Source organism: Panulirus ornatus, chromosome 27, assembly GCF_036320965.1.
Source record: "Panulirus ornatus isolate Po-2019 chromosome 27, ASM3632096v1, whole genome shotgun sequence".
Classification (NCBI taxonomy): domain Eukaryota; kingdom Metazoa; phylum Arthropoda; class Malacostraca; order Decapoda; family Palinuridae; genus Panulirus; species Panulirus ornatus.
Genome location: NC_092250.1, coordinates 19,112,820 through 19,139,773, shown reverse-complemented (window position 1 = coordinate 19,139,773; position 26,954 = coordinate 19,112,820). Strand labels below are relative to the sequence as shown.

The 26,954-nt window shown below is 38.1% G+C and overlaps 2 protein-coding genes across 2 annotated transcripts in view; one reads left to right on the top strand and one right to left on the bottom strand.

Annotated features, from left to right (window-relative positions):
- Rho1 (ras-like GTP-binding protein Rho1) overlaps positions 1 to 2,000 on the bottom strand; it is a 61,314-nt gene extending 59,314 nt beyond the window's left edge. Inside the window, exon 1 of the mRNA XM_071678324.1 lies at positions 1,947 to 2,000. The gene's annotated coding sequence lies outside the window, so the exon portion shown is untranslated. The remainder of the gene's footprint in view (positions 1 to 1,946) is intronic.
- Positions 2,001 to 3,792: 1,792 nt separating this feature from the next.
- On the top strand, positions 3,793 to 24,965 carry cpa (F-actin-capping protein subunit alpha). The gene is made up of 6 exons (XM_071678297.1): positions 3,793 to 3,886; positions 9,149 to 9,212; positions 12,316 to 12,539; positions 14,729 to 14,907; positions 15,905 to 16,055; positions 22,037 to 24,965. Exons 1-6 carry the CDS (start codon positions 3,845 to 3,847, stop codon positions 22,238 to 22,240), a joined length of 864 nt encoding a protein of 287 aa, XP_071534398.1. The 5' UTR covers positions 3,793 to 3,844; the 3' UTR covers positions 22,241 to 24,965.
- Positions 24,966 to 26,954: the final 1,989 nt, after the last annotated feature.

Genomic DNA, 26,954 nt, shown 5'->3' with positions numbered 1-26,954 from the left:
AGGGGAAGGTACGGAAACTGACAAAAAAAAAGTTGTTCCGGTCGGGAAATACAGACAGCTTCGGGGAGGCCATGAAGGCATCCATATTGCATCTCACTTTCCACAGCAAGACTAAGGCGTATCCACATTAGTGTGCGTGGAGATAATAACTATCATGACAGAAAGCTCATTAAGAATATTACAATTCACAATTATACCAAAGAGGTCCTCAAAAGGCCTAGTTTCTTGGGGGCAAAAATGGCGTTTTGCTCTTGAATGCTGGGGAGAAGGAAGGGCCTAACGACGGAATGGCTCCACTACATGATACTCTGCAGGTAGCTAGTGATGCAGCACCCTGCATGTTATCACACAGTTACCTATAAAGTGCTGATGTCGAAATTTTCCCCTTGGGCAGGGGTAGCCCGTAGCGTTTCCTGCAGGGAACTAAGTTATAGTTATTTGCTGCCGCCATGCACATCGTACAAGTGTGTCTTGGGCTTCTTGGGCATTTTTTTTTTTTTACCATTTACTCAGGGTTCTTTATAATGTTGTTGTGCTCAACCTACGCAGATTTTTTTCCTTTCACTTGACAGTATATTCATTAACCTTTCCATCATCTTCTCTGACTTCTCGTAAATATAATAAATTGAAGAATTTATGAGAAAATTTCGATGATAAACAAATAAGACGTACAAATAAAGAGCGTGTGGAGATGGTGATTAATATCAAGCAAGGACAGGGAAGCGCGAGAGTGGATCTGCTAACCCACAGTAATGTCTGGCTAGGCTAGACATTGGTCCTCAGTTTTTTCAGTTTTTAAGTTACAGGAGCAGACTGCATGACCCCAAGAGAACAGTCATAAGTCTTGAGTTTTTAAACGTAAAAACGCCCAATAATGTGAAAGTCTATGGCAGACAGGGACATGAACGAGGGACTTGAACAGGGAAGAACGAACTTGTCTGTCTTGTTAGTGCGAAGCGCAACTGATGCAGCTGAAGCCTATACTAAATTCATCCAACAACACACTACAGAGAGAGACGCCATCTGCATCTTCACTACACCCTCGATAATCCTTAGTTCACTTGTTCACTTCATCACCGACGAACGCATTTTCACATTTCGCTTGACAAATGGATCTTCACTACATCCTCGACACCATATGCACTTGAATCCACACAAAAAAAAAATCATGTCAAAGGCAAAGCCACGACATTCTGACGATTGTTGGAAAGAAAAATTATGAAGGTTCAAAATAACAAAAGAAACGAAAACAATAATTTCTCTCGTACGGAATGATACATAATGCAGGATCTTTAATCTTTTACATCATAAATTTAACACAATTATCGAAACATTACTCATGGCAAGTAAAACCTTGAATTACTTCGATCATTTCAAACAGACTGTAATGTTTTACTATTGATATATTCTATATAAATACGCCTTTAATAGTTGCCCTGCATTCCAGTACCCTGTAAAGAGGCTTTGACTCACCCTACATTCCAGCACCCAGTAAAGAAGCTTTGTTTCTTATCCTACATTCCAGCACCTAATAAAGAAGCTCTGATGCTTAATATTTATTCCTGTACAATATAAACCTGACGCTTAGCCCGCATTTCAGGACAAAATGAGGAAGCTCTATTTATAAGCCTGCGTTTAAGGAAAAGTGCAGATTAGTATCTATGATTTGCTTTACGGGTGTGATAATATGAATAATAATTTTTTGCCTTTCTGTAGAGTCATTATCCAGAAAGCTGTGAAAATACGAATATCTAAGCCTGTACAGGTGAGAAGTTTGATCCACCGTCAGACAGTTGCATTGAAGCCCTGCAAGTCAAAATGCACCCTAACGAAGGATCAGATCACTTGAGTAGATACTTTGTGTTACGGCTAATGACTATTAAAAACATTCTAAAACAATACATGATATCAGGCCTTTCATCCCTGCTGATAAATGTTTAACTTACAGCTTCGTGGCGGAAGTTGCAGCACGACGGACACGCGGGTTGTAAACAACGGTGGTGCCAACGGTGGTGATGGTTCTTGGATGGATCTAAGCTGCTCATTCACCCTTTATATAACAATTGCAACATTCATGCCCAAAAACTGAAATAAAGTTGTCATTCTATTACTATAAGTTATAAATTTGTGACCTTATCGTCATATATAGGTATATATACATCACATTTTCCACGATCCTTTATGTCCACGAGGCAACGGCGGGAAAGACATCTCTAACCACTAAATTGCCCTGTGCTCGTCCACACACAAGCACATAGTACATCACAGCACATTGTGACCTGTAGTTCCGACCGGTGAACGTGTCCTGAGTGTTGCAGGAGCTTCACAGGGACAGAAGGGACTCCTGGAAAAGAAGATAAGGTATGTATATGATGATACATTCTACTTTCCTTCATACAACGCTTTCAGCAAGGTATTCATATAGTGCCTTGTTAGCATTAGCTCAAGTTGTCAGGATGTTAAATTCCATTGTTGAGTCTGATTAGCATATTCATAATCACATCATATGAATGAAATGGAGTCATGTCCACTCGCAATAACCCAAGACTTCTCAAGATACAGTGGTCAGTTCATTTCTACTGGTAGCAGATTTATTGTACAATGAATGGGTGTACAGGTCAAGGTCATGAAATCAGAGGAATTTTATCAGGGAGGGGGTACAAAGTTTCGGTTCTCGTTCCCTTCGCCATTTGTCATCCTGTTTTTATCCACTCCGGTTTTATGCCATATGCTTTAAAGATATTTTAACTAGTTTTATGCCATGTGCTTTAAAGATATTCTAACTATGTAGGCTCGCACAAAATGTGAATAATAGTCTTCAATATATACAAACATTTTCTGATATCCCAGGAAATTCCCGGGCTCCCTTTTGGACCCCCGGGCCCGGGAGCAATGTACCCCCTGCTTCCCAACTCTAAAAAGTCCCTGTAATTATAGTGTATTGTAGAGAACACACATCCAACTGACACTTTAATCGAGTGCATATACGTGAGATGCATAATAAGATGCTATTTGGAACGATTTTTTTTTTTTAAGCGAGTGCTAGCCGTAAGTATGGCCAAGTCTCACATTATAAGAGCCATCACGTGCACCTGACTGACTGACTCACCGACCTCGGCACCTGTTCCCTTGACCCTTCATACTCACCTAAAGTTACATACATTTCGTCAACAAAGACTCTGGGGACATTTTCTTTTGTAATTCAATGTACATTAATAGGCTTCTTTTAATCGGAAATTCTCTCAATGTCTCTAGATAAGCCTAAGATTTTTGACAGCTTGAAAAGTAAAAGAAAATGACCTTTAATTTAATAAGTGGTAGACCTTCTTTGTTATTGCTATCTATTTAATATTTCAGATAAATGCAGAGGGAAGTTGCTGGAGATAAGATTCAGTGTGCTTAAGTATGATTTAACGTCTAAACACACTTACGTTGTAGATTATTGCCAGCGTTTGTCAGAACATCCTTCCTTGCGATACATTCGACACATGAAACCTTCACATCATTAGGATATACTTTATGCTGTCCAGGAATCATGGTTTTAGTCAGTTATAGCTTGTAGGTGTGTTGATAAAAGCAGTGTTATCGGGAGAGGAACCATATGGCTGCCATGAGTCATGGCTGATAACACCATAGAAAACGCTCCGGCCATATGATATAGAGAAAACTCCTATCTCCTGTCAAAACATTTTGCTTTATATATCTATGACAGCAGAATTGGGTGATAGTCAATGGTTGTTTGATTAGTAATATATATCATACACTAGGTCAGACACATATGCCTTTTATGGTAAAGAGTGCGAGAGGAAACACGTAGCGGAAGTTCGGGCAGTGGAAATCCAACATGGCGTCAGACTTTGGAGACCAACTCCCCGATGAGGAAAAGGTTGAGTTATTTCTCAGTATTTTGGTGTTAGAATCACATGTGGAGCATCCTAATGAACATTTAAAGCAGTAATGTTTAGGTGAGCATTGAGATTTTGGTCGGAATCACTTCATATATTCCTAAATACCACCTGTGGGCGTATCCTATCTCCGTCGGACACCAGACCGGCTTGTCAAAAAGTGATATTTGCTGAGCTATAGTAGGTCAGAGGGGCAGGGTACCAAGACTGGTGGGAGCTGATGTCTGAGTGAACCCTTAGATAAGTAATTAAGGTACTTATGTGAAGCTGTAAAGGATGAAAGTGGGCGATAGATATGAGGAGAGGCGTTTGTTTACATTCTGGTCCTGTCACCTGCATGTCCCCAGGCGGCTGTTATCACTCTCCATTCCCAGCCTTTAAGGCTGCTCACATTAATATATCTTGCGCATTGTCTATAATGATATTTCCGTTTCATATTTTCTCAATTCTGTGTGTGGCTTGTAGGTTGGGTGCACTTGCTGTACCTGTGAACCTTGGAATCTAGGTTGATGCCACTGAACTGTAATTGATGTATATACGTTCTTGTTAGCAGACTTAGAATGTTGAGCTATTGTAAGATTTTAGCACGTGTGTGTGTGTGTGTGTTTATCACCTAATGAAAGACCAAACGGTATTCGTTAGGTTGATCATTTCACCTAGTATATGGTGGGATATTATTACCATTTATTTTTAGAAAATGATAAGAAAATCAGACTTTTCCAACTAAACTATCCCAGACTAATCACATTAAACTAATCATATGTAAATTAACGTTATGAAGGATGTAGATCTGTAGCCTCTGTAATGAGATAAGGTTATGTTCCAGTTTCATCATGCCACCATTTAAAGCATGGAATCTAATAGGAATTCTAATGGAGTGGTTGGACTTGAGTAGTGAATAAGGTAAAACTGAGGACACAGGAATACTGTAATTACTTTTTTTGTTTATTGTGATAAGAATTGATAGTGGTGAGGTCTTTGATGATCAGGGAAAATGTCGGGTTCAGTGATATAAAGGTGAAAAATTTCCAGTCAGCAAACAAGTGAAAACTTCACCCAGCTTTTAGCAGCAGATTTTTACTTTATTTTTTATTTTGTAAGAAAAGTATTTCATGGAAGCTCTTTGTATTAAAAGCAGTTGTCGCCATTATTTGCGTACATTCAAATCTGTTGTTAGTTCAGGAACACACACCAGTAGGAGGATCAAGGAACAAGAGGGCAGTTTTAACGTAAAAGTAGCAAAAGCACCTTAGGATATTAGTAGATTGTATGAATACCTCATACAACTTCTACTAGGCTAGGAAGCCCTAGAATCTCATAATGTTTTAGATGGATCATTGCCATGAATGTGAACTGAATCTGGTGGAATCCACTCTGTCTTCTCATATGCACTCTATTTGCAGCAGTTATTTGTAAATAAAGATCAAAAGTCATATTTTTAGATAACGAAACTTAAGCTAAATATCATCAGCTAGGTGAAGTTGGGTGAAGTTTTGAAATATTCTGTTGATATCTAGAAGTTTCACGAAAAATTTAATTTTTTAATTGCCCTAACCACTATCAACATTTATTTCAGTAGAATGAAAAGTATTGACTTTAATCATCTACCCACATCACTTTATTAGCCACTTTCATAAGAATTTCTTGTAGATCCCATGGTTGATAAACCGGTGGTACCAAACTAGAAATTTACGTAAGGTAAGCATGGTAAGTAGGTTACATTATTTTGCTTTATTTTCTTCGGTTTTGTCATATTTTTGCCATGCAGCGTTTGCCTACTTCATGACCCTGCATAAGTTGCCTTCTGGCAAATATCTTGATAACTTAAAGTGTATGGATAAGAAAATATGTAGTAGGCTGTTCATGTCATACATAAGGCTAAAACTAGAAAACACTTTTCAAGTTGATTCATGTCACTTAAAAGCACATATATCTATTAGATAAGATCCAGAGGAGGGCAGAAAAGATGGTACATGAATTATAAGAGCTGTGGTTCAAGAAAAGGCAAAAGGCTTTAAATTTGCCAATCTTGGAAGAGACAAGAGTGAAAGGTGACTTGATCACAGCCTTTAAATTTTAAAGCATATCGATTACATGGACAGTGAACAGTTCTTTGAAAGATGTTGGGATTGAGCAACCAGAGGGCATAACATGAAAGTAAGCAAGAACCTTGTTAAAAAAGATGTAAAGTACTCTTTTTAGTATAGGAGTGGTAGATGAATGGAATGGAATTACCAAGGACGTGGATAATTCTGACAGCCTACAGAGATTTAAGTTGTTTGATAATAGAAAATTTTCAAGACATGGAACCCCACAAGTGTTAAACTCCCTCTCCATGCAGTACAAATAGGTAATTGTACTCTGCTAAACAAAATGAGTGATTTGATACCATTATACTTTTTGTAATGTGACTAGAATGCACCCCAAAACTACATTTTATTGAGCTTTTTCATTGCTCACCCAATTTGTTACTCTTTGATTGTGGTGACTACAAAATTAAGGCAATGAATGCCTGAACCATTGATACTTTGAGAGAGTATTTGGAGATCATCATCTACAGTACCCAACCTGAAAAAGTCTGGAAGAGAGTAAAGAATCTAGTTGAGAACATTTTTTCCCCACTCCATTGCCGTACCTTAATGATGAGGGTATTAGATTAAATGACCCATCTGTGTTAGTTACATTCTTGTTAAAAGTTTCTCTTTAGTATCAAGTAATAAGATAATTGGTAGTGAGTTTCAAGAAGTTAGACAGGTTGAATTCACCCCATCTTTGTGAAATCTCCCCAAGGAATGTAACTTCCCATTATCCTGTCGGATCCTCTGATAAAATGCAATCCACTACCTGGTTTTTTATTAAATTGTGCTTTATGAGAACCCATCATCAATATCAAGTGGGGACTGTTCTTACAAGGGAGTACAATGAGCCTCCATTTTTGATGAAACGAATCTAACAAGAATTCTGTAGAGGCTTCAGGAAGATGTTTTTGTATATTACAGTGCAATTTATCTAGCCCAGAAGCTCTTGATTCAGTGTGATAGTGCTGATGTCATTCCTGCAGGGAATAGATGAAAATGAGAAAGTATAATTGCTCCTCTTATATAGAAAAAAAGTTTTGCTTCAGCTTGATACTGTTCATGCAGACAGTAGAAAAGTAGTCATTGATGCTGAAAATGTGGTGAATTTGAAGGCAAGAATATCGAGAGAAGCTTCCATATTTACTTAAGAACTCTATGGTATTCAGGCTACCCTAAAATTAATTGATTAATATCCTATAAAGAAATTTACAGTCTATTCCAATTTTCAGAGTGTGCTCCAAGCTATATCACACTCTGCTCCAGTGTATCCCATAGTTTAAGATTTTCAAGATTGAATTGTATGAGCTCTCTGAAAGCTTAAAATTGAAGAATTCTGCTGGTGTGCTGGACATATCAGTATCAGCAGTAGTGAAATAGCCAATGCTGAGTATAAAGCAGCTATAACCAGTAATCTATAAACATGAGTTATACCTCAGTGATTGTATGAGCAGAATAGATGGTTATGGTTAATGAAACTGGCAAGGAAATCCAAAAGAATAACAGACTGCAGAGGATACAGAAAGTTGTTAAATTATTGTGCTCCTCTTTGCTAACCGAGGACTACTCATAGTATGTTGACCCACTGGCACTTAATGGAGAAGAGGTCTGCCCCAATATATGACACCTGTAATTGCATTATTACCAAGGAACAAGCACTAAAGGTATGCCAAAAAACAAGGAATCTTTAGAGTCAGATATGACTCTTATATTTTTTTTATGCCATGTTTCAGCTGCATAGGTAAGGATCAAGAGGACATTACTGTCCCTTAAGCCTTTCTTCACCCTCACAATTACAACTCTACTCTTCATTATTCTTTTAAGGGACCCAAGGACTCCTCTACCATGAACTGCTCTCTCCCTTATCTCTCCATTCATAACACCAAACTCGCCCGAGATAGCTCTTAAAAACTTAAATTCTCTCACTTTATCTGGCCTTTCTTCCTCCATATCTGTAACACAGTGTAGTACACTTTCTTCTTTCACTATGCAAGGCTTTGCAAATCTATACTTTTACTTGTACTTGCAGTTGCCTTTGGTTACACACATCATACAACACAATCTTTTGCAACTCCTCTTCACTCTGGGCAGACAGTACAGTGTCACCTGCAAACAGGCTTGTCACTAGCTACCTACCTCATCACCGCACTCCATATCTGCGCACCCTTTCCCTAGTTTTGCTTCATCTTTCTTGTCACTTAATCCATATATATATGCTAAAAAGCGATGATGACATCACACAGCCCTACCACACACTCACATGCATACTGAAACATATGCTCAACTTTCCAACCACTCTTACACATGTTATGTGATTGTGTAATATGAAACTATAGAAGGAATAGAATTAATGGAGAAATTTCATTTATGTTAATGTTAAGTAAATGATGAATTTGTTAAAGGAAGCCAGTGTATAGTTTAGTATGGATAGTTTTTAGTTGTTATGTATCTTTTAAGGAAACAAAAATGTTTAGAAAAATTTAAATAGTTTTAAGTTTTTAAACTTATTTCTCATGCTTAAAAGCTCTGAATAACCATGTGGTTCTAGTGCTTTACAAATTTTACCATATCAATCAGTAATTGATACTATTTCATTCCTTAAAATGCCATCTCTTTCTTTTTTTCATGAATGGCTATCTCCAGACTCTTTTATTCTTAAGGCTTTTTTTTCCCCAATAAACATATATATTTTCCTTTAACTCAGTAATGCAGTACTTAAAAATAGCAATCATGAAGAGTTTGGTAAGTCTAGTTTGTCTGTTCCATTTTTGGAACAGATATGCTGTCATCTAGAAGTGTAAATCCAGTATTTACTCCAGACAGTGTGATCGTTCATCTCAGATTTGTAATCTTGTTTTACAGTAATTCATCAAAGTTTTTCTCTTGTTATCCTTAGAACAATACAGCATCTACCAGTAATTTTTAAAGATAAAGCTTTGCTTTCTTGAATCGTGTTGCCCACATTATCAGTAGTATTTTCTTATTATTGCTCTTATGTAATTTATTCACAGATGAAAAACAGTTGCATGAAGGATGAATTTTTATTTCTTGAACCACTTGACAAGATATTATTACATATGATACAATAGTCATTCTATACATTGATAATTGATACTGGTCCCCTTAATTTTTCTTTGTGCGCAATAACATTTTGACTTTCATTTGCAGGTGCGGATTGCCTCAGATTTTGTGTTACACTCTCCTCCTGGTGAATTCAATGAAGTATTTAATGGTATGTGAATCATAAAGTAGGTTGGAAACTTTAGACCTTGAAGTATTCATGATATTTAAAGCATTTGCTAGAGGAAGTATATAAGACTATTTGAAATTTGCATATAACATTTTAGAAATGGAGGGGAGGGGGCAAAGGTCCTGGGAGTGTTTAAGAATGTGTGGAAGGTGAGAACATTATCTTGGAGAGCAAAAATGGATATGTTTGAAGGAATAGTAGTTCCAACAATGTTATATGGCTGTAAGGCATGGGCTATAGATAGGGTTGTATGGAGAAGGGTGGATGCGGATGTGTTGTCCTCAAACATTTTTATTCTTATTTTATTTATTTTGCTTTGTCGCTGTCTCCTGCGTTTGCGAGGTAGCGCAAGGAAACAGACGAAAGAAATGGCCCAACCCACCCCCATACACAATGTATATACATACACGTCCACACACGCAAATATACATACCTATACATCCCAATGTACACATATATATACACACACAGACACATACATATATACCCATGCACACAATTCACACTGTCTGCCTTTATTCATTCCCATCGCCACCTCGCCACACATGGAATACAAATACCATCCCCCTCCCCCCTCATGTGTGCGAGGTAGCACTAGGAAAAGACAACAAAGGCCCCATTCGTTCACACTCAGTCTCTAGCTGTCATGTAATAATGCACCGGAACCACAGCTTAGGTTATGTATACATATATATTTATTTATTTATTTTATTTATTTTGCTTTGTCGCTGTCTCCCGCATTAGCGAGGTAGCGCAAGGAAACAGACGAAAGAATGGCCCAACCCACCCACATACACATGCATATACATTCATCCACACACAGCACATATACATACCTATACATACCTATACATCTCAATGTATACATATATATACACACAGACATATACATATATACCCATGTACATAATTCATACTGTCTGCCTTTATTCATTCCCATCGCCACCCCGCCACACATGGAATAACAACACCCTTCCCCCTCATGTGTGCGAGGTAGCGCTAGGAAAAGACAACAAAGGCCCCATTCGTTCACACTCAGTCTCTAGCTGTCATGTAATAATGCACCGAAACCACAGCTCCCTTTCCACTCATATACACATATATATACATAAACGCCTGTACACGCACATATACATAGATATACATTTCATCATATACATACATATACATACACGGACATATGCATATATACACATGTACACATTCATACTTGCTGCCTACATCCATTCCTGTTGCCTCCACACCACACAAGGTGAATGTGGGTGTGTTGTCCTCAGACATTTCATATATATGTATTATTACACTTGGTAGCCGTTTCCCGTGTCAGCAAGGCAGCACAAGGAAACAGACAAAGAATGGCCCAACCACTCATATACACACACACACACACACACACACACACACATATATATATATATATATATATATATATATATATATATATATATATATATTTTTTTTTTTTTTTTTTTTTTTTTTTTCAAACTATTCGCCATTTCCCGCGTTAGCGAGGTAGTGTTAAGAACAGAGGACTGGGCCTTTGAGGGAACATCCTAACCTGGCCCCCTTCTCTGTTCCTTCTTTTGGAAAAAAAAAAGAGAGGGGAGGATTTCCAGCCACCCGCTCCCTCCCCTTTTAGTCACCTTCTACGACACGCAGGGAATACGTAGGAAGTATTCTTTCTCCCCTAACCCCAGGGATATATATATATATATATATATATATATATATATATATATATATATATATATAAATGCCCATGCACGCACATATATATAAATATGCATTTTAAGGTATACATACATATGCATACACAGACATATACATTTATACACTTGTACATATTCATACTTGCTGCCTTCATCCATTCCCATCGCCACCCCACCACACAGGAAATATCATCCCCTCTCCAGCGAGGTAGGGCCAGGAAAAGACAAAAAGGCCACATTCGTTCACACCCAGTCTCTAGCTGTCATGTGTAATGCACCGAAACCACAGCTCCCTTTCCACATCTAGGCCCCACAGACCTTTCCATGGTTTACCACAGATGCTTCACATTCCCTGGTTCAATCCATTGGCAGCACATCAGTTATTATTGTCATTATTATTATTATACTTAATCAGTGTTTCCCCGCATCAGTGAGGAAACAGATAAAGAATGGCTCATCCACTCATACACACATATACATATACCCATCAGTATATACATACATATACACAGATGTATACTTATATACACATGTACATATTCATACTTGCTTGCCTTCATCCATTCCTGTTGCTATATTTATTGGAGGAAGTGAAGTGTATTAGATACCTGGGAGTAGACTGCATTGGAGTTCACAAGTTAATGCTCTGGTCTCTGGTCAATCCTTTAAGGGAATTCCAGGTGGGAAAAGACATCAGAGATATAGATAGATAGATAGATAGGACATTGTAGTGAATGGAAGCATGGAAGCAGAAGTGATTCACAGGGTGGGTGAGAGGGCAGAAATTCTGGGAGCACTGAAGAATCTAAGGAAAGAGAGATCATTGTTGTTTAAAAGTACAGCATTCCCAACCTTATTGTATGGTTGCGAGGCATGGGCTATATACAAGACTGTGTGTTGATCAAGTTCTGCAATAGAAGTGTGTATCTGGGAGAGCATGTAGTGGGGGAAGCCATAATGATTTTGTTTTGAGTGTTGCGTTTTGTTTTACTTAACCTTTTGTAAACTGCAGCCACATCTAGTGTTTAAATTTTTTGTTAATCTTTGGATTACGTGAATTAATCATTGACATTTGATTTGTCCAGGTATTTGTAACTTACTGCAGTGGGCTCAAACTTGTGAGGCCATCATCCGTGGAAGTGTTTTTTTTATGTATGATGTTATCAAAAGAAAGAGTTTACTTCCTGTGCTCATTTATTTGCTATTTATGGTTTGTTATTTAACATTATGTACACTGCATCCTACCTTTTAACCTCCTTTGGTTGGGCAGGTATTTGTAGTTATCAGCTTTGTGGTTATGCTTTTGCTCATCATGTTAAGTCTTTTTCTGTTTTAAGTGTATTTTTTGCAACACAAAACTTGTTTTCTGCTTTCAGATGTGCGAACGCTCGTCAACAATGACACACTCCTTCGGGAGGGTGTCGCTCGTGCAATTGCTGAATACAACAAAGACCAGCTGACCCCAGTCAGGCTAGATGGACAGAATCACTATGCTCTTGTCACAGAACACAATGACCTCGGTGGTGGCCGTTTTCTTGACCCTAGGGCAAAACTTACTTTTAAGTTTGACCACTTGCGTAAGGAAGCGGCAGATATGAAGGTTTGAACTGTTCTTTATGTATCCCTTACTGTAGTGATAGAATTCTTAACTTTTTTGCATAAGGATGGATAGCTTACCCCAAATTATGTGGAAAAATTTTTCTCATACTTAATATGCAGATGATAGAGTTGATAGAGATGCTCTGTGGAAGGTATTAAGAATATATGGTGTGGGAGGAAAGTTGTTAGAAGCAGTGAAAAGTTTTTATCGAGGATGTAAGGCAAGTGTACGTGTAGGAAGAGAGGAAAGTGATTGGTTCTCAGTGAATGTAGATTTGCGGCAGGGGTGTGTGATGTCTCCATGGTTGTTTAATTTGTTTATGGATGGGGTTGTTAGGGAGGTGAATGCAAGAGTTTTGAAAAGGGGGGCAAGTATGAAGTCTGTTGTGGATGAGAGAGCTTGGGAAGTGAGTCAGTTGTTGTTCACTGATGATACAGCGCTGGTGGCTGATTCATGTGAGAAACTGCAGAAGCTGGTGACTAAGTTTGGTAAAGTGTGTGAAAGAAGAAAGTTAAGAGTAAATGTGAATAAGAGCAAGGTAATTAGGTACACTAGGGTTGAGGGTCAAGTCAATTGGGAGGTAAGTTTGAATGGAGCAAAACTGGAGGAAGTAAAGTGTTTTAGATATCTGGGAGTGGATCTGGCAGCGGATGGAACCATGGAAGCGGAAGTGGATCATAGGGTGGGGGAGGGGGCGAAAATCCTGGGAGCCTTGAAGAATGTGTGAAAGTCGAGAACATTATCGCGGAAAGCAAAAATGGGTGTGTTTGAAGGAATGGTGGTTCCAACAATGTTGTATGGTTGCGAGGCGTGGGCTATGGATAGAGTTGTGCGGAGGAGGATGGATGTGCTGGAAATGAGATGTTTGAGGACAATGTGTGGTGTGAGGTGGTTTGATCGAGTAAGTAACGTAAGGGTAAGAGAGATGTGTGGAAATAAAAAGAGCATGGTTGAGAGAGCAGAAGAGGGTGTTTTGAAATGGTTTGGGCACATGGAGAGAATGAGTGAGGAAAGATTAACCAAGAGGATATATGTGTCGGAGGTGGAGGGAACGAGGAGAAGTGGGAGACCAAATTGGAGGTGGAAAGATGGAGTGAAAAAGATTTTGTGTGATCAGGGCCTGAACATGCAGGAGGGTGAAAGGAGGGCAAGGAATAGAGTGAATTGGATCGATGTGGTATACCGGGGTTGACGTGCTGTCAGTGGATTAAATCAGGGCATGTGAAGCGACTGGGGTAAACCATGGAAAGCTGTGTAGGTATGTATATTTGCGTGTGTGGATGTATGTATATACATGTGTGTGGGGGTGGGTTGGGCCATTTCTTTCGTCTGTTTCCTTGCGCTACCTCGCAGACGCGGGAGACGGCGACAAAGCAAAAAAGAAAGAAAAAAAAATATGCAGATAGGATGTTTCTAAGAAACATACTTGCCCCTCTCTCCAAAACTCTTGCATTTCCCTTTGTAGCCACCCCATCCATAAACAAATTAACAATGATGGGGACATCACACACCCCTGCCACAGGCCGACATTCACTGGGAACCAATCACTCTCCTCTCTTCCTACTCACACACATGCCTTGCATCCTTGGTAAAAACTTTTCACTGCTTCCAGAAGCTTATCCGCCACACCATATTCTCTTAAGACCATTTACAAAGCATCTCTATCAACCCTTTCATATGCCATCTCCAGATCCATAAATGCTACATACAAATTCATTTGTTTTTTAAGTATTTCTCACACATTCTTCAAAGCAAACACCTGATCCACACGTCCTCTACCACTTCTGAAACCACACTGCTGTTCCCCATTCTGATGCTCTGTACATGCCTTCACCCTTATAATCAGTACCCTCCCTTATAATTTCCCAGGAATGCTTAACAAATGTATGCCATTGTAGTTTGAACACTGACCTTTATTCCCTTCACCTGATCCATACATACATTGAGTATCCTTGCTAACCAGTCAGTAACAGTTTCAGTAACCTTTCTTAGTATATTCTACTGCAATATCATTAATAAGATGGTCTTGGTTAGGATATTCAGTTGCATGTGCCATCTCACCTAGCATAAAAAGAAAAAACTTGGATGGTTGGAGAACTTTATGTGTCACTTTGCTCTAGGTTTGGGAAATGTATGAGATAGGATTACAAATGATGTTATGATACCTAATGCAACTTTGTATTTTACAGGCATGTGAGAGTGACCCAACCACAGAAAGTTGGAGGAGTGCAGTAGAGACACAGTTAATTCAGTACGCAAGTGACCACTACCCCCATGGTGTTTGTGCTGTGTTTGCAAGGGCGCAGGGCTCAGCAGTAACACTTACCATGTGTATAGAAGATCATCAGTTTCAACCTAAAAATTATTGGTAAGCAGGTACAGCCATGCATTAGTTTAAATTCTATCATAGCACATCCTTTTTTCCTATTATACTTTTTATTGATGTATTTAGGTTTTCTCCTCCTTTTGTCAGTACATAGTTTTTAGTGTATCCCTATAGACATTAAGCTTCTTGTAACAAAATTGAAAATTTTTACAAATATTTGAATTTATATTCAAGGAGTTGATGATATATGCTAAGTGCTGTTGTTAATTATTCATTTATGCATTAGGTAAGAGCCTGTTGAAGAGAATTGTTGAAAAACATATGAAAAATATAGTTTACCATATCATTCAGCGTATGACTTCAAGATCTTGAAGCTATGATCAAGAACATCCATTTTTTTCCTTTACTTTTCTGAATGTATATGTTATTGTTAGTCTTTCCTGACAGTATGCACATAAGTATCCTGACAGCACATACATATTGTATATCTTGACTCCTTGCGTGCTACATATCCTGACAGTACTTACATAGTAAATATCCTGACAGCATGTACGTATTACATACCTCAACAGGACTGTCATATCATATCCTGACAGTATGAACATATTACATACATGTAAGAATTCTCTGTGATTTTTTTTTTGTGGTAAAAGAAACTTTAAGGGCAATATTTGATCTCTTAATAGGGCCTCTAGTCCCAAATCCCTACAGATACTCTGAAAACCATCAGACTGAAAATCATGTAGTTTCTCATTCCCTGTTATGTAGATATGTTTGACATTTTTATATGTATAAATATTTATTTTCATATTCTTAGAGTACTGCTTGAACATGAAGATGTGCTTCGCTTGGCTTTAACTCCAAGAGAAGCTACAAAGTAGAGCTCCTCTTTTGCACAAATACAAATAAAATCTTTTCACTATACAGAAGTGTTGTGTAACATGCTTTAGGAATGATTCATGACAACAGGAACATCCCACATATTTATTTTATGCAATAACTGTGGATGGGATATTAAAGATATAGGTCACAACTGCAGGAATGGCCGGTGGCGGTCAACGTGGACAGTGACTTTAGGAGGTGGCAGCGTGGAGCTAAAGGGGGTCCTCAAAGTGCAAGTCCACTATTATGAAGATGGAAATGTTCAGTTAGTCACATCAAAAGATGTCAAGGGTAATCTCACAGTTACTGTAAGTTTCTCCTTTTTGTATATTAATTTTTGCAAGATTGATTTTTCTCTCAGGTAGTCAGAGGCAAATCAGGGTTATGCAGTAGACCAATAAATATCTAGCCAGTTGCAGAAGAGAAGCCTTAGTATTAGTTCTAATTTTTGTGTTTAGACAGAAAAAAAGTTATTTTAAGAAAGATAAGATTAAAATATGTAGCTTTAGAATGTATTATGCCAGTAATTCATCAAAAGCTGTAAAGTGAAAACCACATAATTTTGTCTTGTTATTACCTCTGATGGCATACTCGAGAGAGAAACTTCAGATGCTGGTGACAAAGTTTGGGAGTGTATTGTAAAGGAAAAAGTTGGAAGTTGAAATGAAAAAAAGTGAGGTAATGAGGTGTGGTGAGGTGAAACAGGATAGATATGTGATTATTAAGGGGACGGTGTTGGCAAAGTTACACAAGAATGGAATTACCAGTGAGTGAAACCATAGGATGAGCAGTTTGGTTTCAGGAGTGAGCAGTAGAGGGTGTGTGGATCAGGTTTTTGCTTTGAAGAATGTGTAAAAAATATTTGGAGAATGAGAGTAATTTTTTTTTTTATACATATCCACCATTTCCCGAACTAGCGAGGTAGCTTCAAGAACAGAGGACTGAACCTTAGATGGAAGGTCCTCATGTAGTGCCTTTCTCTATTCCTTTTGGAACAGTAAAATCTGGATAGGAAGATTTCCAGCCCCTGTTTTCACCCCTTATAGTCACCTATGACATGCAGGGAATATGTTGGAAGTATTCTTTCTTCTCTATCCCCAGAGATAAAGAGAGAAAATTTTTATGTAGCATTTATGGACAGAAATGCCTTATGGAAAGTGCTACATATATATGGGATGAATGGAAAACTTCTAAATGCAATTAGGAGTTTCAACCAGGGGAAGAAGGCACATGTGCAAGTAGGAAGTGAGGAATGTGAGTGGTTCCTGCTGAGGATGAGTCTCGTAGGTAGAGAGGAGGAAAATTTAATGCTTTTTGAGCAAGGGGTAGGTATGCAGTAGGCTCATGGTATGGGGGACATGGGAGGTGAAGTATTTGCTTTGTTCAGATAATAGCTCTGGTGGAAGGCCCCAGAGAGGAACTCCTTAAGTTGGTGACATAAGGTAAAAAGTGTACAGAGAGACATCTGAAAATAGATGTGAAGAAAAGTAAGGATATGGTGCAGCAACAGGATGGGACAGTAAGGTATGAATATGAGTTTGAATGGGGAGGATCAAGGAGTAAGAGTATGGTAGGTTCCTGGAAAGGGAGATGGCATTGGATGGGGGCTGAAGTAAGTAACAAGGTGGAAGAGGGGATTTAAGTCCTGGTTGCAGGAAGGAGCATGAAAGAAGTCAATGTCTGTAGAGCAAAGATGGATACATTAGAAGCTATTATCTCAAAATTGTTGGTTAGACAGGAATCTTAGGCCTTGGAGGTGGAGGTGAGCACAAGGGAGCAGGAGATGGAAGGGTGCCATGAAAGAGATTTTGGTATACATGAGCATGAATATTCAGGAGTACAAAAGATATGCATTGGATAGAATGAGTTTGGAGTGATTTGGTATCTGGGGTCAAAATTCTGTCATTGAGAACATGTTATAATTTGGTCAAGACAAGCCTTGGAGAAGTCCATGTTGCTTAACTGTTTAGAATGGATTTACTGCATTTCACATTACAGCAAGAGTTCAGATGTATGTGTGCAAAGAGGCCATTGATTGTCTCTGCCTGATGTCAACTTTAAAGCTGGAAAGGCATTTAGGTATGACAATACAAATTGTTTATTGTCTCAAAACATGTAAAGCAAACCATCTTTGGTTTATAATGTCCATGACACCTCTCCAAGTTGGTGAATCCATGTGTACCACCTTTGTCACCAACCTGTATCATCTAATTATGACCATTCTATTAAAGTGAGCATGGGCTTCCATGCTGGTATAAATACTTTTTAACTTTTCAATTTGCACACCAAGTTGATTCATCAGGTAAGACTAAATTTCCCCCTTACACACAGTTCTCCATTATACATCATCAGATATTTCATCTGAAATTCGTCTTTACTGAAATAGTGCTTTTAGTGAATCTATTCATCTCTTTCATTGTCAGATTCTTTTATCTTCATTTTAATTCAGTACCACATATCTTCTGATCATTATCATCCATGCTACACCTCTAGTCCTGAACGGTGCATTTACTGAGTCTTTCCATCTCTTTCATGGTCAGGTTCTTTTCTCTTTGTTTTTTATGCTATATATATTTATATTTATATTTTTATCACCTGGGGATAGGGGAGAAAGAATACTTTCCACGTATTCCCTGCGTGTCGTAGAAGGCGACTAAAAGGGGAGGGAGCAGGGGGCTGGAAATCCTCCCCTCTCGTTTTTTTTTTTTTTTTTATTATTATTTTTTTATTTTTCCAAAAGAAGGAACAGAGAAGGGGGCCAGGTGAGGATATTCCCTCAAAGGCCCAGCCCTCTGTTCTTAACGCTACCTCACTAACGTGGGAAATGGCGAATAGTTTGAATAGAAAAAAAATTATATTTATATTTTATCGAGGATGTAAGGCATGTGTACATGTAGGAAGAGAGGAAAGTGATTGGTTCTCATTGAATGTAGGTTTGCAGCAGGGGTGTGTGATGTCTCCATGGTTGTTTAATTTGTCTATGGATGGGGTTGTTAGGGAGGTAAATGCAAGAGTTTTGGAAAGAGGGGCAAGTATGCAGTCTGTTGTGGATGAGAGAGCTTGGGAAGTGAGTCAGTTGTTGTTCTTTGATGATAAAGCGCTGGTGGCTGATTCATGTGAGAAACTGCAGAAGCTGGTGACTGAGTTTGGTAAAGTGTGCGAAAGAAGAAAGTTGAGAGTAAATGTGAATAAGAGCAAGGTTATTAGGTACAGTAGGGTTGAGGGTCAAGTCAATTGGGAGGTAAGTTTGAATGGAGAAAAACTGGAGGAAGTGAAGTGTTTTAGATATCTGGGGGTGGATTTGGCAGCGAATAGAACCATGGAAGCGGAAGTGAATCATAGGGTGGGGGAGGGGGCGAAAATTCTGGGAGCCTTGAAGAATGTGTGGAAGTCGAGAACATTATCTCGGAAAGCAAAAATGGGTATGTTTGAAGGAATAGTGGTTCCAACAATGTTTTATGGTTGTGAGGTGTGGGCTATGGATAGAGTTGTGCACAGGAGGGTGGATGTGCTGGAAATGAGATGTTTGAGGACAATGTGTGATGTGAGGTGGTTTGATTGAGTAAGTAATAGTAGGGTAAGAGAGATGTGTGGTAATAAAAAGAGTGTGGTTGAGAGAGCAGAAGAGGGTGTTTTGAAATGGTTTGGTCACATGGAGAGAATGAGTGAGGAAAGATTGAACAAGAGGATATATGTGTCGGAGGTGGAGGGAACGAGGAGAAGTGGGAGACCAAATTGGAGGTGGAAAGATGGAGTGAAAAAGATTTTGTGTGATCGGGGCCTGAACATGCAGGAGGGTGAAAGGCGGGCAAGGAATAGAGTGAATTGGATTGATGTGGTATACCAGGGTCGACGTGCTGTCAATGGATTGAATCAGGGCATGTGAAGCATCTGGGGTAAACCATGGAAAGTTCTGTGGGGCCTGGATGTGGAAAGGGAGCTGTGGTTTCGGGCATTATTGCATGACAGCTAGAGACTGAGTGTGAACGAATGGGGCCTTTGTTGTCTTTTCCTAGCGCTACCTCGCACACATGAGGGGGGAGGGGATGTTATTCCATGTGTGGCGAGGTAGCGATGGGAATGAATAAAGGCTGACAGTGTGAATTGTGTGCATGTGTATATATGTATGTGTGTGTGTGTATATATATATGTGTACATTGAGATGTATGGGTATGTATATTTGCGTGTGTGGACGTGTATGTATATACATGTGTATGTGGGTGGGTTGGGCCATTTCTTTCGTCTGTTTCCTTGCGCTACCTCGCAAACGCGGGAGACACCGACAAAGCAAAATAATAATAATAAAAATACGTTGAGATGTATAGGTATGTATATTTGCATGTGTGGACGTGTATGTATATACATGTGTATGTGGGTGGGTTGGGCCATTCTTTTGTCTGTTTCCTTGCGCTACCTCGCTAATGCGGGAGACAGCGACAAAGCAAAATAAATAAATGAATAAATATTTTTTACCAACTTTTATCTGCCATGCTACACGTTTAGTCATAAGCAGTGCCCTTATGGAATCTGCTCTTATCCTTTGGAAACAAGTTGAACTTCATCTTAAATGCCATGTATCGTCTTCATCAACATATCTGCTGTTCATCCTATTTGGTCAAAATCTTGAATGGTTTTTATCCACGTGTCTTTTTAATGATTTTTTCGCACCACAGGCCTTTTTAATTTTCATCCTGAGTGTTTTCTTGATTACGACTGTACTGAATAAGTATTCCATCTCATTTCTATTTTAAGACTTACCTGGGCCTTGGAAAACTAAGGTTTTGTATCTGTACATTTAAACTGCAATAACCACTCCATCCTGCCAATTTTCTTTCACACACATGGGTGGATAACAGTCAGCTTAACCACATCTAAATTTTCATCCCCCCTCAGGGAAGGTTGATGAATGGGTACCTGATTTAGGCTGGGGTGTGTGTGTGTGTGCATGTGTATACACAGATAGGTGCAAAGACATGGTACATATATATAAGGTTAAGAGATAGGGCAGCACAAGTGTATAACTCTCTCCACTTAACCCTGAAATAGTAGTCAAATACTAATCACACACACACACACACACACACACACACACACACAGACACACACACACTTACCAGATCTGGTCTGATACATGTTTGATGAAATTCAACAGAAGCAGATGTAAAGTAATGAGGATGGGCCAGATTAAAAGAAGGCCTCAGTATGACTATTTCATAGCAGACAATAAGCTCCAGGATTCTGTGTGTTAGAAGTACTTGGGTTTACATTGCCTCCTAACCTGTTCAGGAGACAAACTGTCTAGTGGCAAATATCAGAATAACTTTTAAGTATATGTATAATGAAATCTTTAGTAAGCTTTCCATGTCCTACAAAAGCCAAGTAGAGAAGGTCCAGAAGAGGGAGCAAAGATGGTACCAGAATTAAGTGAGTACAGGGAAAGGCTAAAGGTTTTAAATTTGCCTACCTTGGAGGAGAGAAAAGTGAGGGGTGACGTAATCACAACCTTTAAGTGTTTAAAACAGATAGATGATGTGGACAGTGAATAGTTCTTTGAGAGACGTAGAGAAAAGGGCAACCAGGGGAGATAACATAAAAGTAAGTAACTTGTTAGAAATGATATAAAGAAGTACATTTTTGTTATTTAAGAGTGGTGGATGAGTGAAATGTAATGACTAAGGACGTAGCTGTTGCAGACATCATACATGAATTTAAGAAGATATATGATAGTAGAGAATGTTCAAGAGATGGGGCCCCTTAAGTGTAAAACTCATTCCCTGCACAGTAACATTGGGTAATTACAAATAGGTAATTATGCACACACTATCACCAGAAATCTCGTCATACATCTAATTCTTTTCTCGTGCATGATTCTAATAACTTAAGTATTCCTTTCCACTACCTAAACTCAGTATCTAATTCCTTTCCATTTAAACTGAACTGTTACTGCTCTTCTTATTAAAACAAAACTCTTGATCTTACTAGTGCTTACTTTCAGCATTTTCAATGTATAGGCATTGTAATGAACTAAAGTTATATGTAATGCCTCCTGATAGGCATACTAATGAACTAAAGTTATATGTAATGCCTCCTGTTATTCAGATAAGAAATTATCTTTACCTCATAACTGGGGGCTCTTCCATTGTTTCACCAAAAATTTAATTACAGAAAATAGTGCCGTGGGTTTGATACTTGATTTTATATGGTGTGTTGCTTATTTGTCTTAATCTCACCTATGATTCCTGCATTTAATCTATGGGAACTGTAGCTGATAGGATCTATGTGTTTTCAGAGTGAGGAAGAAACTGCCCGAGATCTGGTGCACTTCATAGAGGTAGAAGAAAATGATTATCAGACGGCCATCAGTGAAAACTACCAAACTATGTCAGACACAACATTCAAGGCCTTGCGCCGTCAGCTGCCTGTTACGCGTACCAAGATTGACTGGAATAAGATAGTTTCATATTCTGTGGGAAAGGAGCTTAAGAAGCAATAATAGTTAATGATGGTACTATGGAACATTTTAGAAAGTGAGCCTGTCTCTATGGAATGAAGTAGAGATAGCCTAAACAGTGCATTTGGCATTCATAATTCCCATTAATTATTGTCAGTTGTTGAATACTTTAGAGTAAATTGTTATATTTTCCCCCATCATAATTAAGATTGGAGTTTATTGAAATTTTTGTTATATATCAAGATTGACCAGGCATATCTTGTGATTTTTATCCTTCCCAGTTTTAGCAGTTTTCCTTATTGGATACTAGAGAGACTGCTTTTAGACTTCTCTGGAGTGAATCATGCCAATATTTCTGTGAAGTTGTGCACTGTTACTGAAGGTTAAACACATCTCTTGTTAAACCGTTGTGTAAATTATCAAAAACACACAGCAAGAATTTATTATTATTCAGAGCGGAGTATTGGGCTACATTTAATGTTCCATATCCTTAAAAACTGAATAATTTTCCTTGAAGATTTTTTCTTCATTATCCATTACCATGATTGACTTTTTGGTTAATTTTTAAGCTCAGTATTCCATCATTGATTGATGACTTACTGTGTTCTGTTTTTGATTGTTTACACAAGCATCAAGCGCTACAAGCAGCGGGCTTTCTTGCATTAGCTACTGACAAAAATCAAGTGGGCCAGTTAAGGATGTGAATGTCCTTACAGTCTTTGGCAACAAAGGTTAATTTTCTGATAAGCTGAAACCTTTATGCAAGTTGGTCCAGTAGGTCTCTGATACTATGACTCTTGTGATATTTCTTTATGTGAAAGTTTCACGGGAGTCTGTTCCTAAAGATGGCCTGCTTGCTAACTGCTTGGTGGTGTTGATTATATAGTACATATTTATCTAATCATTTACACTTATTGTTTGAGATGATTTTGAAGTGCTATGTATCATGCCAAGTGCATTGCAGGTCAAAAAATTTCTATCAGGTTACTCCTCCTGCAAGGTATTTCACATGTCCTGTTGCATATTTTTGGTGGTTTGGCAGAACCAACTGTAACAACGTGGAGAAGAGTTTATATATATATATATATATATATATATATATATATATATATATATCACATAATGCTCCAACAGCCAGAATTCAAATCATGTCTGTTAGAGGGTATTATGTGTTCTATGAAAGTGTGTGTTAATATGCACTATATTCGTATATATATATATATATATATATATATATATATTATCCATAGGGATAGAGGAGAAAGAATACTTCCCACATATTCTCAGTGTGTCATAGGTGACTAAAAGGGATGGGAGTGGGGTGGGGGGGGCTGGAAATCCTCCCCTCAAGTTTTACTTTTCCGAAAGAAGGGACAGAGATGCTGGCCAAGTGAGGATTTTTCCCACTGAGGCACATTCATCTGCTCCTGACACTACTTCCCTAATGTGGGAAATGGCAAATATATATAAAGAAAATATATATGTGTATTTCATACATGCTTATCATTTTTAACGTAAACGAGGTAGCAAACTTTAAGAACAGACAACAGAACCTTAGAAGGAAAATCCTCACTTGGCTCATTGCTCTATTCTTTCTTTTGAAAATACAGGAAGGGAAGATTTCCAGCCACCTGCTCCCACTCCTTTCAGTCGCCTTCTGCAACACAGAGAATACATAGGCGGTATTCTTTCTCCGTGTGTATATATATATATATATACACATATATATTTATATCTAACCATTCCTTTTTTCCTGCCTCAGCTGGGTAGCATCAGGACCAGAGGACTGAGTTTTTGAGGAATAATCCTCCCTTAGTTCCTACTTTTGAAAATCTATGTGAAAAATTAGCACATCATTTTTCATACCTTTACATTGAAGTTTTATTGCAAAACATTCTCTTTCTCTGTATATATATATATATATATATATATATATATATATATATATATATATATATATTTATAAAAGGGGTCATAGTTTTAGCACCCAGGACTTGCTAAGGTCTTCCTCTTAGAAATTGTGCACTTAGTATTGAGCCTTATACATTTTTGTTAAGATTCATGATAAAATGTTGAATAATAATACCATTCTCATATGTTAGGATTGATTTTGCAGATAAAATTGAAGGTTCAAGTTCTTTTGTCATGGAAAGTGATATTTATTGTCAGATTAAAAAGTACTGATATAAGTTTTTTTCTAAGGGTGTTCTGTACAAGATTATAGGAAACTGATGACTGTTTGCATTGATTGAAACATTTTGTTACTGTTATTGAGAGAAGGAGCTGGTACTTTTAAAGAACATTAAAGAGGTGTCTAAGTTTTACCCAAAAGTTCACATATTGGTATCACACTTGCTTTAGAGAGAAGGTACAAAGACTGTTTTCAACGCTTGACGTTGCTGAGCTTGTATGTTTCGAGAATTCCTATGGCATCATTGACTGGAGAATGCTCTTGATGCTTACCTTAACATCTTGTTTGTCACTTTACCTAGAAATGGTTATACTGTGTAAAATGAATAAAACATTACCTTGGCTGGATCCTTTTCTAGTGATTATAATTTTTGAAGGTTATTTGGGTCTGTTTATACTTTCCTTGGTGTTACTTTATAATTATGGAAGGATTTATGTTTCATGAATATAATTATTGGGCTTGTGTTGCACCTGCATTGGATACTATTGCCAAAGTGTTTCTATTGTTGATTTTCTTTATAAAGGAGCAATATACAAATCAGTTTTGTTTTCAAGACATAAAATCCTTTTCAATGTTTCCAAGACTTTAGTTAATCCTAATCTTTTATTTGTCAGTACTATCATTGTCACATTTTTAGTTAGTGTTTTGTCTCATAAAACTGTATCTTCCATATATTCCAGTAATTTCCTGGACACTGGCAGGTAAAGTTTCATTAGTGTTATCCAAGTTGTTTCCCAACCTCTACTGTTTATGTGCAGCATTACTGCACATTTTAAGCATTTGTTAGATATCAGATTTTTAGGTGATGCTTTTGCTTCTTTGCACTGATATAAATATTATCATTACTGGTTAATGAAAGCAGGTTTGACAGGGCTGCACCTTTCAATGAGAGGAAGCCATGGGGCTAAGTAGTTTTTTATGACAACTTCTTATCATGCCTTAGCATCATAGGATCAGAATAAAACAGACAACAACCTCATGTGGCATCCATTCACACTCTGGCTGTTATGTATAATGTACAAACCCCAGTAGCAGGGAAATGTAAACATCTTTGAAGTGATAAGTTTTTCATGAGACTTTGCTCTCAATGATACCACCTCACCAAAGGTGACTTCACTTGCAGAGTAACCTCAAGGTAGGTAGTAGTTGGTAGGCAGCCACTAACCAGGAAGGTATTTTACTGGAACTACCTGCCTGGATATTAGGAGGGTTAGTGATGCTGTGTAATGAGCCAGCACTTCTGTTCTTTGTGGTTATCAAGTTACACTCCAATGACTGAGGTAGCTGTCTTTTCTATCTGCCTCGCCTACACATGGACTGCTGGCATTCTGTCCATAAAGATACAATCTCTCCTTGTCTCATGTAACACTTCTATCTATAATATCTCAGACATCCATACCATCTGGGAAATTCCACAAGGGGCTGGCCATGGCAAAAATGTCACATCTTATCCCTGTCCTTACATGCCTCCATTGCATACATCATTCCACAAATTCTTCCACCATTTCTTTCCTTCCAGTATTCTTCAACTGTATTTCCCCATATCACAAATGATCTTCCTTACATCAACCCCTTTAATTGTAATACTGTACACTGTCCTTGTAAACTGCCAGTCCTGCATTCTTTCCACATGCCAAAACCACCTCAAAGTATTACATTTCACCTACTCTACAATTCATTCCCTTTGCATTTCTTGCCATACCAGATCTCTCATACATCCCTTCATTTCTTTCTTCATTCCATCTAGCCATACCACAAGCTTCTCTCATGTAGTTCATTTCCACAGCCTGGATTCTTCACCTCTGTGACTCATTCCAGGTCTGTTTCAGTTGCATAGATCATAGATGGGAGGACTATGCTGTCCCTTAATCCTCTCTTCATTTTCATACTAACATCTCTACCTTTCATTATTCTGTTAATGGACCCAATGACTTTTATACTCTGTACTGCTCTCTCCCTTATCTCTCCTTCAATATCACCAAACTTACCCAAAACATCCGAACTCGTAAATTCTCTCTCCTCTTCCCGTTTTCCCCCATATCCAAAGTACAGTTTAGTACCCTTCTTTCACTCTGTGGTTTTGCAAAATCTATACATTCACTTTGTTTCCTTTCAAACACCATTACTTTACTTTTTCTTGCATTCATTTGACAACACTTAATTCTTACAACCCTTTCTTCATAACTCTAGAACATCCTGCAGTGAGCACTACGCATTTGCCCTGCCTTTTGGCAGTTACATGTAAAATTAAGCAGGATTAGATACTCATTAGATAGCAGGAAAGCTAAATTAGCAGTTGCTCTAACTTTTAAAGCAATGAGCTCATATGGAGATGGGCCGGCCAATATACCTCCTAGATCTCAACATGTCTGAAGTGTACAATCTTAAGTACTTTATGTGCGATCTGAGCCATAAGATATTTTTTATTTTTGACTGCATGCAAACATTAACACTCACCAGTGCTAAACTGAATGAAGAATAAACCACCTTTCCTAATGATCTTCATGATCTAGTTAAGAGTGAAAAGAATAAAGCATGTAATGTAAAAGGGTCAAGTTCAGATAA

Coding starts and splice junctions, on each gene's coding strand:
- cpa (XM_071678297.1), top strand. CDS start 3,845: ATGGCGTCAGACTTTGGAGACCAACTCCCCGATGAGGAAAAG. Junction 14,908..15,904: donor TTTCAACCTAAAAATTATTG/GTAAGCAGGTAC, acceptor TCACAACTGCAG/GAATGGCCGGTGGCGGTCAA. Junction 16,056..22,036: donor AGGGTAATCTCACAGTTACT/GTAAGTTTCTCC, acceptor ATGTGTTTTCAG/AGTGAGGAAGAAACTGCCCG.